Source organism: Suncus etruscus, chromosome 5 (genome assembly GCF_024139225.1).
Source record: "Suncus etruscus isolate mSunEtr1 chromosome 5, mSunEtr1.pri.cur, whole genome shotgun sequence".
NCBI classification, from domain to species: domain Eukaryota; kingdom Metazoa; phylum Chordata; class Mammalia; order Eulipotyphla; family Soricidae; genus Suncus; species Suncus etruscus.
In genome coordinates, this window is record NC_064852.1 from 37920169 (window position 1) to 37935476 (window position 15308).

General features: G+C 43.6%; 1 protein-coding gene across 1 annotated transcript in view; it reads right to left on the bottom strand.

Annotated features, from left to right (window-relative positions):
- LRP1B (LDL receptor related protein 1B) overlaps nt 1-13598 on the bottom strand; it is a 1191264-nt gene extending 1177666 nt beyond the window's left edge. The window contains 2 exon segments of the mRNA XM_049772845.1: nt 12637-12774; nt 13538-13598. Of these exon segments, the coding sequence (XP_049628802.1) occupies nt 12637-12774; nt 13538-13598 (199 nt within the window).
- Nucleotides 13599-15308: the final 1710 nt, after the last annotated feature.

A 15308-nucleotide genomic window follows, 5' to 3' on the forward strand; every position in this document is an offset into this window, starting at 1 on the left:
GTGCTCAGGGGTTATTCCTGGCTCCATGCTCAGAAATTGCTCCTGGCAGGCACGGGGGACCATATGGGACGCTGGGATTCGAACCGATGACCTTCTGCATGAAAGGCAAGCGCCTTACCTCCATGCTATCTCTCCAGCCCCAACTCTTTATCTCTTAATTGGTGTTTTAGTCCATTGATGTTGAGACATATGGATGTCATGAGGTTCTGTCATCTTATTACAGAAGTTACAGAAGTTTGGTGTCTTGGTAGGGGTTTGTATTTTAATAAAGTTGATGTATTAGTTCTTCTCTTAAGGTTGGCTTTGAGTAAATAAAGATCCTGAGCTGGTTTTTGTCCAATAGGCTATTTATCTTTGCTTTGAATCTGAATGAGTCTGTTTGGATGAGACATTTAATTCATTGAGTTCTTTTCACTTTATAACATCACTTTATTGCCATCAGGCCTGGAGGGTAGCTTCTGCTAAATCTGCTGTAAGTCTTAAATTTGCATCTTTGTATGTAATTTCTGTTGTTTTGGGTCCCAGTGCTTTCTATATTCTATCTCAATCTATGGTTTTAATCATTTAAACTAGATTGTACCTTGGGAATCTTTTATTTGGGTCTTGTTTAGCTGGTAATATTCCAGTGTTCACGATGTGAGGGCAAACACTCTTCAAATCTGGGAACATCTTAGCAATGACATATTTGACTTTTACTTAGTCATAGGTTTTTTCTTTTTTCTGTCTCTGGACCCTAAATTATTCTAAATTTTTTTTCTTTTTTTTTTTTGTTTGTTTGTTTGTTTTTGGGCCACACCCAGTGATGTTCAAGGGTTAATACTGGCTATGCACTCAGAAATCGCTCCTGGCTTGGGGAATCATATGGGATGCTAGGGGATTGAACCACTGTTCATCCCCCCAGACTAGTGTGAGCAAGGCAGATGCCGTATGGCTTGCGCCATCATTCCAGCCCCCTTTTATGATTCTTATGTGTTCCTGTTGATTTATGCTAAAGATCTAGTATAGTATGTTTACACATTTTGGAGATTATTTCTGTTTTCTGTTTGTTTGTTTGTTTTAAGCTTTTATGCCTATTTCTTTTGTTGTATGGAATTGTTATATGGAATTCCATAGCAGAAATTCTGTCCTCAGTAGCTTTCTCTGCTGTTGAGACCTTAGAGTGAGTTATTTTTTTATTTTGCCCACCAAGATTGTCAGTCTTGTTATTTCATTTTGAAAATTTCTCAATTCTACGGTCTCTTGAGCTTTATTGACTTCTGTTCCATGGTTTCTTGAAATTTTTTGAACATCCTCAACATTTCCTCTCTAAAATCCTTATTCTAGAGGCTATAAATGTAGCTGCTGTTCATTGGGTTCTGAGAACTATCTGTTCACTTACTCACTAAGTGTGGGGTTATTTATTGCCTTCCCATTTTGACTTTTGCAGTATGGTGATATTTTTTATGTGCTGTGATAGGGCTGCTGATCTAAAAAAAAATGCAGCTGCAGAATAATAAAGATCTACTATGATCTTCTTTCAGTGACTAGCCAGAGTTCAAAATGGCCCTTTTGATTCCACAAGATGCCCACCATCACTACAACTTCTGGTTTCTGCTCTTGCCTGTCTCAAGGGCACACTTTTCTCTCGGTACACATATCATAGTTCAAGATGCATGCTGGCCCCAAGGTTCTGCCTGAGTCACCAGGGAGAAGGGGCCAGTTGCGATGGGGAGGGAGGGTTGGCAAAAGAAGATGACTCGTTGGCCTTGCTGCTGAAAGAACTCCCCCGCAGGGGAAGTCCGCTCCAGGCTCAGGATATGCGCGTACCCAAAGAGACTCGAAGACCAGACTTGCTGTAATAACACGAGGGATTTTAATATCTCAGCATGCTGGAGACCGAATCTCATAACTCAGGACCGAGTAGAGAAGATTCGGCCCCCCTTTAGCATTCAGCAAAGCTTTTATAGGGTAAAAAGTCTATACATATCATGGGAACACACCTGCCAGGAAGGAGGCATTTCTCCTTATCTCCCGCCACAAAAGAAGTTATGCGTCAGAGCCCAGGAAAGAGGCATTTTGTTTTCCCTGTGTAACAGATGGGGCAGTGTTTGCCCCTGGGGTCATGTGCGTATCTTTGTCCTTCCCCTGACGGCATATGTCTAATTTAAAATGAGGGTCTTCCGCGAATTGTGGTGGTTAGTTCAAAGGAAGGGGAGTTAGGGAGTGGGGGAGTGGGAAGGTTCCCAGGGAAAGGAAGGGGAGCTAGGGAGTGGGGGAGTGGAAAGGTTCCCAGGGAAAGGAAGGGGAGCCAGGGAGTGGGGGAGTGGAGGAAAGGGAAAAGTGGAAAGGTTCCCAGTGAGCTTGAATGAAGTGTAAATTAAGGCACTTTAAGGAATTAGCTTAGTTGGGATCTTTCTTAAGGCACTTAATTAAAGTGTAAATTAGGGAAGTTAGAGTGCTTAGCCGGGAGCTTTCTTTAGGAACTTAGAGAAGCTTAGGGCTTGGCTTAATTCTCTTAGGAAGTGCAAGTTAGGGAGGGTGCCTAGTTTTTTCTTCTGTTTGCTATTTTCCAGTTCTTACTTATATTTATTATTTTCTTCACACCTTTTCATCCCCCACTTTTTTTTTTGCACATAGCTCTAATCTTAGAGCATCCCTTCATTCTGCTGATATTGCTGTTTGAGAACCATTACATGGACTGTATTTATTCTTTGTTTCACAAAACTAACTAACTTATTTAAAATGCAGGGACCGAAAGTAAGCAGGAAGAATAGGATTATTAGGGGTCCTGTTAGAGTGGAGATAAGAGTTGTAAACCAAGGGGATCTGTTAAACCATCCCTCAAACCAGCCCTGATGAGAATCCCTTTTCAGTTTGCGTTTGTCTAATTTTTTTTTTAACTTTGCCATGGAGTCTCTGACGACTCCGGAGTGGTCTGCATAAAAACAACATTCTTCCTTCAAGGCTGCACACATTCCTCCTTCTTTTAAAAACAAGATATCCAGACCCCTTCTATTCTGGAGGACTACCTCTGATAGGGATGTGAGAGACTTTTCGAGCTTAGTGATGGATTGCTCTATTATTTCTAAGTCTGCATTCATTGCAGCACGCAGTTCAGTATAGTAGTGGGGCATTTGGACTAGGGCGGAGGTCCCAGTCCCAATTCCTGCTGCGACCCCCAAGCCTAGAAGGACTGCCAGTGTAATAGTTACAGGTTCCCTTTTCCAGCGAGCTCTTCTGTCAAACTCATTTACAAAAGACTCGCTATCATGGTACAAGAGTCTAGGGACTAGCTGGACTAAAATACAGTAATCCTGGAGATTGTTGAACACGCTGGTGGAGATGCATGGGGTGAGTCCCGTGTTACAGGCCCAAACCGTGTCTGGAGGGGGAACGAGGTATCGCCCCCGTGTAAAGGATGATTGTAGGGTTGAGCTGCAGAGGTGCTTTCTATCAGGGGGAACGGTACCTAAACAGAGGCCCTGCCCAGACACGGCAGCTAAGGTTAGCTTTTTGCTCCCTCCCCAGGCACATACAGAGGAACTTTCGCTTTCGTTAAAGGTTCTATTTTGGGCAATTCCTTCATAGTAGGGGGGGCTTGAGGCGTAACAGAGCCAGCAAGATTGGGTGATATCAGAATTGGTTCGGTTGAGTACCAAGAAGGCTCCTTCTATTAAGTTTAAAAGGCGGTTTTTCATCCCTGGGGGGGCAGGGGCGTCTTTAGATTCATGAGTCTGGGTTGTTGGGTCCGAGTTTAGGGGCTGTGAGGAAGCAGGAGTAACAGGGACTAGTGTTGGCCTAGGCTTGGGTAAAGGCTGGGTGTCCGTTAGGACGGGGTTGGGCCCTATTGGCTGAGAGGGAGGATTTTGAATTTTCAGTCTGAGTTTGAATGTGAACCCCGGATCGGTTCCAGAAACGTAAAATCTCAGGCCCCACTGTTTTCCTTTTATCCAGCCGCCTTTTTCCTCCCTCCCTTTCTGCGTGAAAGTGATGTTTAGGGTGTCACCTTTACTACCTCTAACTACTGTAATGAGGTCCCAGCTGGAAGAGGGGTTCCAATAGGCAGTGCCAGAGGTTTCACATCCCCATGCTTTACAAAAGAAACTTTCTATCCCCCCACATCGGCGACCTTCCCTCTTAGACTGTTTTTCCCTGGGGCAAACATAGAACGATGCCTGCCGTAACTTTCTCTGCTTTGCCAAGGAACTGCACCCTGGCAGGTCGGCTATGTACTGGCCCCTAGTGTACACTCCCTGTGAGAGGGCTCGTTTCTGAAAGACGACTTTTTCCTGGGGAACCGTTTCAGGTGACTCTTCCGGGATGTCCCATGCCTCTACACCAGCAATGAGGGCGCAAACCTCGGGGCGCAGTGGTGGCCACCAAGTATACGGGGGGGGCCACCTTGGAAATGCTCCACACAGTGTCTCCAGCCTGGGAAATGACTTCCCAGGTCAGTGTCATAGGAGCGTGGGGGTTACCGCTCTGGGCAGAGGCGACGGCGCAGGCGAAGTTTAAGAGGATTATCAGTTGCTTCCACTTTCCATTCATTCTTAAGCTTTTCAGCAGGAGCTTTCTTTGTGTGTGACGCGTGGATCCAGGCAGCAATTCCGTCTACTTTCACAGCTGTTGGGGTGGTTAACAGTACTAAGTAGGGTCCCTTCCACCTGGGCTCGAGGGTTCCCACTCGATGACGTCTAACAAGGACCAGATCACCGACTTGGATCCCGTGTGGCACCGCGGGAGTCCCAGGTGAATAGGCTTCTTTAATCTGGTCCCAGATTTGGGTGCGGACAGCCTCTAGAGCCTTAAGGTGGATAAACAAAGCAGAGGGTGAGTGGGAATCTAAGGCGGGGTCTAATACTCCGTCTGGTTTGGTCAAGGGGGGAGGTCCCCCAAAAAGGATCTCATAGGGAGTGAGCCCGAAACGTCCGGGTGTGTTTCGGGCTCTGAGGAGCGCAAAGGGAAGGAGGCCCAACCAGTCCTTCCCGCCGGTCTCAATAGCCAATTTAGTGAGGGTCTCTTTTAGAGTTCTATTCATTCTTTCTACCTGCCCTGAACTCTGGGGTCTATAAGCGCAATGCAATTTCCAATTGGTCCCCAGCTGTTTGGCCAGTCCCTGACTTACCTGGGCGACAAACGCGGGCCCGTTGTCGGAGCCGATTACCTTGGGTATCCCGAACCGGGGCAAAATTTCTTCCAGAATTTTTTTCGTGACCACCTGGGCAGTTTCAGACTTTGTGGGGAAAGCTTCAACCCATCCGGAGAAGGTGTCTATGAAGACTAGAAGATATTTATTGCCATACCTACCAGGAACGATTTCTGTGAAATCTACTTCCCAGAAGACTCCTGGTTTGTTTCCCCGCAGCCGTTTTCCTGGTTCTACGAGCGGGTGGTGGGCATTTGTTAGAACACAGGCTTTACAGGACTGGGTTACTTGTTCTGTTATAGTTCGTAGTCGGAGTACGTGATAATTGGAGGCTTTTACTAGTTCGCACAATTTCTTTTTTCCTAAATGTGTTAGGTGATGGATACTCTTTACATAGTATTCACCTTCTTTATGAGGCAAAATGATTTTGTTGTCTTTAGTTTTTGCGATCCCATGGCAGTCAAATCCGCTGGATAATCCTTTTTCCTTTAGGCGTTCAATTTCCTCACAGTCTATTGGTGTGTAGTTTAGACTGAAATTATCTTCTTTTGGTTGGGGTTTCTTTCGTTGCTCACATAAGGCACAGGAGACAGTTCCTTGTGCGGCTTTCTTAGCAGTGTGATCTGCCATTTTGTTCCCTGCTGCCACGGGGTCCATTCCTTTTTGATGTCCAGGACAATGAATAATAGCTACCTTTTTCGGCAGGTGTATGGCTTCCAAGAGAGCAAGGATTTCTTCCTTGTTCTTAATTTCCTTTCCTGCAGCCGTGAGGAGTCCTCTTTGTTTGTAGATCGCGCTGTGAATGTGAGCGGTGGAAAACGCGTATCTGCTGTCGGTGTAGATGTTAATAACTTTTCCTTCTGCCAGCTCAAGGGCTTTTGTCAAAGCTTGTAATTCAGCTTTTTGTGCCGAAGTCCCCTCAGGAAGGCTGCTGGCCCATATTACTTGCTTCCCATCCACTATGGCTGCTCCGGCTTTTCTTTTTTCATCCATGATGAAGCTACTACCATCTGTGTACCAATTCGGCGCCCCATGCCAGGGCAGATCTGTCAGGTCTCTCCGGGTTCCAGTTTCCTCAGCTAAAATGTCTGTGCATGAGTGTACCGGCTGGGATCCGTCTGTCTCCGGGAGCAGGGAGGCGGGGTTAAGAATAGCAGGCGGTCCGAACGTTATACGGTCGTTTAGCAAGAGACTTTGGTAGTGAGTTATTCGGGCGTTGGTCAACCAACGGTCAGGAGGCTGCCTGACTATACTTTCTAATGCATGGGGAGCGACTATAACTACATGCTGGCCCAGAGTAAGTTTGTCAGCGTCTTTTACCAGGAGAGCCACCGCTGCGATTACCCTCAGACATGACGGCCAGCCGCTTGCCACTGGGTCGAGTTTTTTTGACAAGTAGGCTACTGGTTTTTTCCAAGGTCCCAGGGCTTGGGTTAGCACTCCCCGAGCCACTCCCGCACGTTCGTCCACATACAGGGTAAAAGGTTTGGTTAGATCCGGCAGGGCCAGGGCTGGTGCTGTGAGTAGAGCAGTTTTAATTTTTTCAAAGGCTTCTTGACACTCCTGTGTCCAAGCAAAGGGAGCTTGATCCCGTGTAAGTGGATACAGGGGAGCGGCTAGGGAGGCAAACCCAGGTATCCAAAGTCTACAGAAACCGGCTGTCCCCAGAAATTCCCGTACCTGCCGTGGAGTCTTGGGGACAGGAATGGTAACTACTGTCTTTTTCCTGGCTTCTGTGAGCCACCTCTTGCCGTCTTTCAGGACATACCCCAGGTATGTTACTTCGTTGCGGCACAACTGAGCTTTCTTGGCCGACACCCGGTACCCTAACTCACCCAATTCTTTTAGGAGTTCTCTGGTTCCTTCTTCACACGCTTCCTTGGTGGATGCTGCCAGCAGGAGGTCATCAACATACTGAAGAAGGGAGACTTGGGGGTTCCGAGCCCTGAAGGGGGCCAGGTTCCTATGGAGTGCCTCGTCGAATAGTGTGGGGGAGTTTTTAAAACCCTGGGGCAATCTAGTCCATGTCAGTTGTCCAGTGTGTCCCCCTTCCGGATCTCTCCACTCAAAAGCAAACATCAGTTGGCTGCTGGGGTGTAATTGGAGACAGAAAAAAGCGTCTTTTAAATCTAGCACTGTGTACCAAACCCGCTCCGGTGGGAGGGAACTCAGTAGATTGTAAGGGTTAGGCACAGTGGGATGCAAATCCTGGGCCCTTTTATTAACCTCCCTTAAGTCTTGTACTGGTCGGTAGTCCCCAGTGCCAGGTTTCTTCACCGGCAGCAAAGGCGTGTTCCAGGGAGATCGGCAGGGTACTAGAACTCCTTGCTGTATTAGCCTTTGGATGTGGGGACGGATGCCTTCCTTTGCTTCTTTACTCATGGGATATTGTCTCACCGAGATAGGTGAGGCATGCGCCTTCAGCTCTACCACTATCGGGGGTACTTGTTTAGCCTTGCCAATTCCTGCCTGTTCAGCCCAGACCTCAGGGAATTGGGTAAGCCATTCTGAAGCAACTACTTTTCCAGGCTTTGTTTCATGGAGGCGGTATTCCTCCTCAAGTCCGACTACCAGACAAGTCACAGGAGCTTCCCCCAAAGTTACTTCAGGTCCCTCAGGGGTAAACTGAATTTGTGCCTTTAATTTGGTCAGCAAATTTCTTCCCAGGAGGGGCGCAGGGCACTCAGGGATGACCAGGAAGGAGTGAGTTACTCGGCCCCTCCCAACGTCCAATTTTCTTTTTGTAGTTCAATGGTAGAATTTGCTGCCCGTGGCCCCCACAACCATGGTTTCTTTTGTTCCTAATTTTCCTAGGGGCCTGGTCAATACCGAATGTTCAGCTCCCGTGTCCACCAGGAAGTTGATGGGAGTCCCCTCTACTGGAAGCATTACCCTGGGCTCGGGGAGGGGGACCGAGCCCCGTCCCCCCTAATCATCGAGAGCCAGGACCTTGTTTCTCCTGAGTTGCTTTTTCGGGCACTCCCTTGCCCAGTGTCCTTTTTCTTTACAATGGGCACACTGATCTTTTTCGAGTGGACGGTTAAGTCCTTTTTCTTTACAATGGGCACACTGATCTCTATCGAATGGACGATCTTGTCCTCTCGGGGTTCTTCTTGCCCTGTCGCCCAGGTACCCTGTCTGCCTGCTTCTTTCTCTTTCTGCTATACTATCCCCTACTACTGCAGCCAAAATTCTAGTTAAATTTCTCTCTTGTCGGCGATCACGCCGGTTCTCTCTGTCCTCTATTTCTTTCTTTTCTCTTTCCTTTTTTTCCTCCTTTGTTTCTCTCTTGTGGAACACTTTCTCTGCCTCCTTCACTAAGTCTTGCAACGAATAATTTTGAAGTTCCTCTAGCCTCTGTAGCTTACATTTTATATCTGTGGCTGATTGCCCAATAAAGGCCATTGCTATGGCCGCCTGTTGTCCCTCTGAAGCTGGATTAAAAGGAGTGTACCTCCTATAAGCTTCCATTAGGCGTTCCAGGAAAACCGAGGGCGGTTCAACTGGACCTTGGACAACCTTTCTTACCTTAGCCAGATTCGTGGGGCGTCTTGCAGCCCCTCTTAGACCAGCAATGAGAGCCCGGCGGTAGACGGTGAGGCGCTCCCTACCTTCTGCGGTATTGAAGTCCCAGGTTGGCCTGGTCAGTGGAAACCCTTCATCTATGAGGTTAGGGAGATTAGTGGGAGTCCCATTGGCCCCCGGGACGTTTTTCCTGGCTTCTAGGAGGACTCTTTCTTTTTCCTCTGTCGTGAAGAGGACCTGGAGCAGTTGTTGACAGTCGTCCCAGGTGGGCTGATGCGAAAACATGAGAGACTCGAGGAGTCCCGTCAGGGCAGAGGGATTATCTGAAAAGGTGGGGTGCATAGTCTTCCAATTATATAGATCTGCCGAGGAAAAAGGCCAGTACTGTAAAGGGGGAAGCTGGTCATCTTCTGGCGGGGGCCCCATTGCCCGAAGGGGGAGGGCAAGAGACCGTGACTCGGAGGGGCGAACAGTTTCTGGACTGCGGCCCTTCCGGCTCCGGGTTCCCCCTGCTGGTCCCGGTTCGCGTGGACCGGCCGCCGGGGGTTGCCCCACAGCGACGTGTGGCACGTTAGGTTGTGCCGGCTGGGGAGAGGATTGAGGTTGGGAGTACGGAGGGGGGGAGAAGTCAAGAAGAAGATCATTGTCTATCTCAGGGTAGAGGGGCGGGGGAGCTGAAGGTCGGGGGGGAACAGGCAAGTTGGGCTCGGGGTCTGAGGCTACTGCCATTATAGTGGAAGTTGGCTCAGGGCGGCCAAATATTCAGGGCTTGACCCACACTGGTGGATTCTGGACGAGGTCCTGCCAGACGAGAATGTAGGGTATTTGGTTCGGGTGTCCCCCTTCAGACTGAAAAATGACCTTTCTTACTGCGGAAATAAGAGAGAGGTTAAAGACACCTTCTGGCGGCCAGCCGACTCCAAAGGTTGGCCATTCAGAGGTGCAGAAGGTCTGCCAGGGGCCCTTCCGTACCCCGACAGACAGATTGTGAGCCCTAGCTTTTACGTCAGTCCAGTGGTTAAGGGTTAGAGTCAAAGGAGTCGTCACGGTCTGTCCCATCTTAGTCCTAATTTCAAGGAAAACTGACACAGAAGTTACAATCAAGAGACAAATGACCCAGAACAAGCGCCGTTCCCGCGTTGCCCAAAGGCACTTCAAAGAGTCGGATGGCAGGGGCCTCCGCCGCCAGCCTAGTTCAATGAGGAAGCTATTCTCCTCGCGACTCTCCAGACCAGGGGGGTACACCAGGCGTCCCTGGTCGTCCCCGCTTCCTCCCGGGACGTCTCCCAGGGTGATCGGACGGTGGACACCCGGACACGTCTGTCTTTATCCACGAAACCTCAGACTTGCTGAGCGTCCGTAAAGCCGAAACTGCGATCGCGCCAAACCTCAGAGAAAAGTACAGCCAGAAGCAAACGAACCCAGACTAAGTAGACACAGACATAGACACAAGAGCTTACCTTCAAGTGGGTCTGGGGTCTCTGGGTGGTCGCAAATATCCCGGACGAGCCCCCAAATGAAAGAACTCCCCCGCAGGGGAAGTCCGCTCCAGGCTCAGGATATGCGCGTACCCAAAGAGACTCGAAGACCAGACTTGCTGTAATAACACGAGGGATTTTAATATCTCAGCATGCTGGAGACCGAATCTCATAACTCAGGACCGAGTAGAGAAGATTCGGCCCCCCTTTAGCATTCAGCAAAGCTTTTATAGGGTAAAAAGTCTATACATATCATGGGAACACACCTGCCAGGAAGGAGGCATTTCTCCTTATCTCCCGCCACAAAAGAAGTTATGCGTCAGAGCCCAGGAAAGAGGCATTTTGTTTTCCCTGTGTAACAGATGGGGCAGTGTTTGCCCCTGGGGTCATGTGCGTATCTTTGTCCTTCCCCTGACGGCATATGTCTAATTTAAAATGAGGGTCTTCCGCGAATTGTGGTGGTTAGTTCAAAGGAAGGGGAGTTAGGGAGTGGGGGAGTGGGAAGGTTCCCAGGGAAAGGAAGGGGAGCTAGGGAGTGGGGGAGTGGAAAGGTTCCCAGGGAAAGGAAGGGGAGCCAGGGAGTGGGGGAGTGGAGGAAAGGGAAAAGTGGAAAGGTTCCCAGTGAGCTTGAATGAAGTGTAAATTAAGGCACTTTAAGGAATTAGCTTAGTTGGGATCTTTCTTAAGGCACTTAATTAAAGTGTAAATTAGGGAAGTTAGAGTGCTTAGCCGGGAGCTTTCTTTAGGAACTTAGAGAAGCTTAGGGCTTGGCTTAATTCTCTTAGGAAGTGCAAGTTAGGGAGGGTGCCTAGTTTTTTCTTCTGTTTGCTATTTTCCAGTTCTTACTTATATTTATTATTTTCTTCACACCTTTTCACTGCTACTGCTGATTAACTGTAACCAATCACGACAGAGCTATGCTGCCACTGCCAGTAGAGCTAAATCACAGGGTCCCACCAACATTAGCAAAACTTCCTCAGTATCTTAGCTGCATTCCCTAATGAATGCTTGTGTTCCCTGAGATCAGTCCTCCAGATGGACCCAGCTCTGTCATGGGACTAATTCAAGGCACTAGTCACCCCATCACCACAACCGCATTTTCATCCAACCATTTCCTTAGAAACTTGATTTTTGATCTATTAATGTCTGTTATTTCATATCCAGGCTCAGGGGAATAAGGGTTTCATGCTTGGGGGCTCATGGGAATGAACTGCTCTTTGTATTTCTAGTCTCCCTTGTACTGCTTTTGCAGTAGCCTCTACTGTTGTGGCGGCTGTCTTTGTACCAGTTTTCAGATCCTAGACCTTTAATTCTCTACTCTATGTACACAGAGCCAGATACTATTGGACATCCGTTAATAAATTCAAAGACCTCTTGACCCATTTTATCCATAAACTAACAGCATGAGCTTGTTGGAGTTTTGATTTTCTGAAATTTAATTATTTTATAATATTCCCATTTATCCAATTCACTTCAACCAAAGGTAGAAAACTGTAACTCAGCAAGACCTGATAATTCTCCAGGTTAATTTTTTGACATGTAAAATATTGATCACAATACTTTAATATACATGGACATAAACATTGCAGCCAAATTTGAACATTAATTTTCACATTATAAAGTTGACTTTTGATGCCGTCAGAATTTTTCCTACTTGACAACAATAAATCTGTGAATCAATACAGAAATCAGGTATTCACCTAGTTTCCTATAAAGCCTTTGAGAGCTTAGGTATTAATTTATCAGAATGAAGGTAGATTGGCTTTTTACCATGTATATATAAATTTTGGATTATATTCTAATTGTGAGAACTTGAATTCAGACTTCTAGTAGATTGGGTTTATTTCTAGTTATATTCTGAAACTTGATTCAGTTGATTCACACATTGATTATTTTTTCGATATCCAGGTACTAATAATACCAGCATTATTTTTTCAAATTTATGTTTCACATACTCCTGTAGGATTTTATTAGAATCTGTCAGTCCCTAGTAACTTTGAGGTTTTGACTTTTTCCTCCTATTATGAATGCTATAATAAATCCTTAATCATTGTAGAATGTAAATATTCATCTTAGAAGTGAAAACACAGGCATTTCAACATTTTATGGAAGTGATATTAAAAGGAAAATCCCATAAATATATTCTATATAACAGTTATTTGCATAGTACTTCCATAAGTTCTAGAAAAATAAGTTTACAGCAATATATCACTTATTGTGACATAATTCTCACCTGTCTTTTATTCAAATGCTATTCTTTTGAAATATGTGATTGTTCAGAGATCACCTTCATAATCCAAGTGTGTGTGTTTGTTTTTCTATCTTTATTTTCCAATAAACTACAATAACTATATATTTGAAGTGTATGTTGCGTGTCTCTGGTAATAATATTCACACTTTTTAATAATTTATAGTTACGGTTGAAAGAAAAGTTATAGTTTTATGAATGATCATTAAAACTATAAAAATATGAATGCTTCAAATTAATTTTACAGTAAATACACTCACCCCGACAGTGTACTCCTTCATCAGACCCATCTGAGCAGTCCATGACACCATTGCATAATTGTGATAAGTGGACACATCTGTTGGATCCCAGGCAAGTAATGTGATTCAAAGGGCACTTGATTTCTACATCCTCAGGGCCTAAGACAAAAGAAAAAAAAAAACAAAAAAAAACAGGAATCACAATCATGTATATTACATTTCCATGTTCTGAGACAGTAAAGCTCTTAGGCATAAGAATTTCTAAACCTCATAAACATTTAATGAGATTTTGTTATCAAATATCTGTTTATACAAATTATGTAGAAAATGAAGCATGCTTTTTTCCTTTTTTTTGGTAAAATGATATATTTGTCACTTTAATAGATTCAAACACAATTAAAATATTTTAACAAAAATATTATACATATTTATTTTATTAAAATATTTGACAAATAGTTGACTAATTTAAATTTAAAACATAATTTAATATATTTAAATTTTGAGTAATATTATTACTGTTGTAGTAAATTGATAACTTATAATATCATAAGTCACTTCTTTTTGATAGTTCTAAAGATTAATATTATTAAAATATATTATATATACAAAATAAATTTTAACACCTAAATATAAGGAACTAAAAATAGAAATGGTCAAATTTACTTATTCCTGGATACATTTGACAAGACGAAAATCTGTATATCATACAATATTCAGCTGTGAAATATGGATTTTGACAATTTGTTGGCAGGGCTTTTGTTAGAATGTATCAGGTAACATTAATAACAAAGTTTCAATACAATTTGAAACAACCTGAATCAACTTAAAATTAATTTTATATGTAACCCATATTTATAAGACTATTAATAACTAACCATATTTTTATTTCTACAAAGTTTCCTATCTTTAAACAAGCTTTTACTGAGAGAGTCTATCACAGTCAAATTTACGAACAGTAGGAAGGTAATGGTGAAACTATTCATTATTGCTATTTCTTTTAAAATAGTCCTCACATCTCATATTTTCATCTATAAGCAGTCCCCCAATTATAAACACTTGTCTATAATGTTGCCTGCTTCCTCAAATTCAAAGTGTAAGTGTATTATATGACTCTAATAATGATTTAATATTATTGAAATAAAACACCTCCAATAGTCAGACACATTATTTAAGCGCAGTTATTAACACTCATGAGATAAAACCTATTTTATTTGGTAAGCATCACATCTATTATTTGTCAATAGAACTTTCTCTTAGTGCAGTTTATAAGGTTTCTGCTATTAAAATTTAAGGAGGGTTAAGAATGGAGTACTTGGAAAAGAAGAAACATGTGGATTAATGTAACACCAAGCAGTAATTGTATAAATCTGAACCAGCTGCTAGTCTATCATTTATAAGTGGAATTATCTGGGAAGTTTCACATCTTTTCTATGCTTGTTGTAGTTTATAAATACTCAGAATTCTGCCTTGAAAATAATAATGATTGAAGAAGACAAATTGCATTTTTGTAAAAACTTAGATATGATCATTTATGTATTTTCTATTGGAAGGCCTAAAGAAGAATTAGGAAATTTAAAGTTCATAAATTTTATCTTGAAATGCTAAGTTGAGGTAAAATAAGAGTAATAACAGTAATAAGAAAAGAAATTAAAATATTCTAGGATATGCAAGTTATAAAAATTACAGAATATTGTCAGGTGATACAATTGATAAAGAACATGTTTTGTGAATCCAAAATTGTCACAGTTGCCAAAATAAGATATGTATTTTAAAATTCCATATAAGATATTAATTACTGGGTGCAGAGTGAGAATACCACAAGGGAGCATTTGCCTGGTATAGGGTTGACCTAGATTTGTTTTCTGGCATTCCATATATTTCATATTGACTGCTAGAAGTAATTCTTTAGTTCAGAGCCAGAATTAACTGAGAGCATCACTGAGAATGGCCCCCAAAATAGACTAAAATATTAATTGCAAATACCACTAATATAATGTCTTTATATCTTTAATCTTTAATATATTTAATGTTTTTTTTTTATTTTATGAAGACAAAGATGCAAAGAAAGAGGACAAGGTGAAGTTACAGTGGGAAGACAATCACCCATAAACAGAATTCTCAAAAGAAATAAGGAAAGTCTCTTTTGAGGAGGTCAATGCCAGAGCAATGGTAGGGTCTGCCGTGGTAGAGGATTGCTTCTAAGTGATGTTATAGACAACCTTGGTTGTTTCATAGTTGGCATCCCTGGTTCAGGGGTGAATGGACAATGCCAATTCTTCTGAGGTGTGACCCAGGTCATTATGTAAAGTCCCATTGCATTTCAATATTTGTGTGTTCCTATCTCTAATAGATAAGAACTTGTTTGTATGTATAGTATTTTCCCATTTTAAAGGCCTATGTAAAAGAGGAACAATGACAGATGGTGTTATTAGTGCATATGGGGCCACTAGAATAAGTCCAACAATACCTGTGAATCAGTTCTAACATAAACTTTAAACTGAGGGACTCTTCTACCATAATTTCTTATGGTTATAAAAGGAACAGACAAAACAGTAGGGAAAATCGTCAGTGTATAAGAGAATAGTAAGAGTTATAGCTGTTAAGGAAATACATATAAGATATTCAAGGTAAAAAGGGTCAATTTGGGGTAATAATGGTTGGTGGTGAGGGAGTGAAGGACTAACAATGAGCTT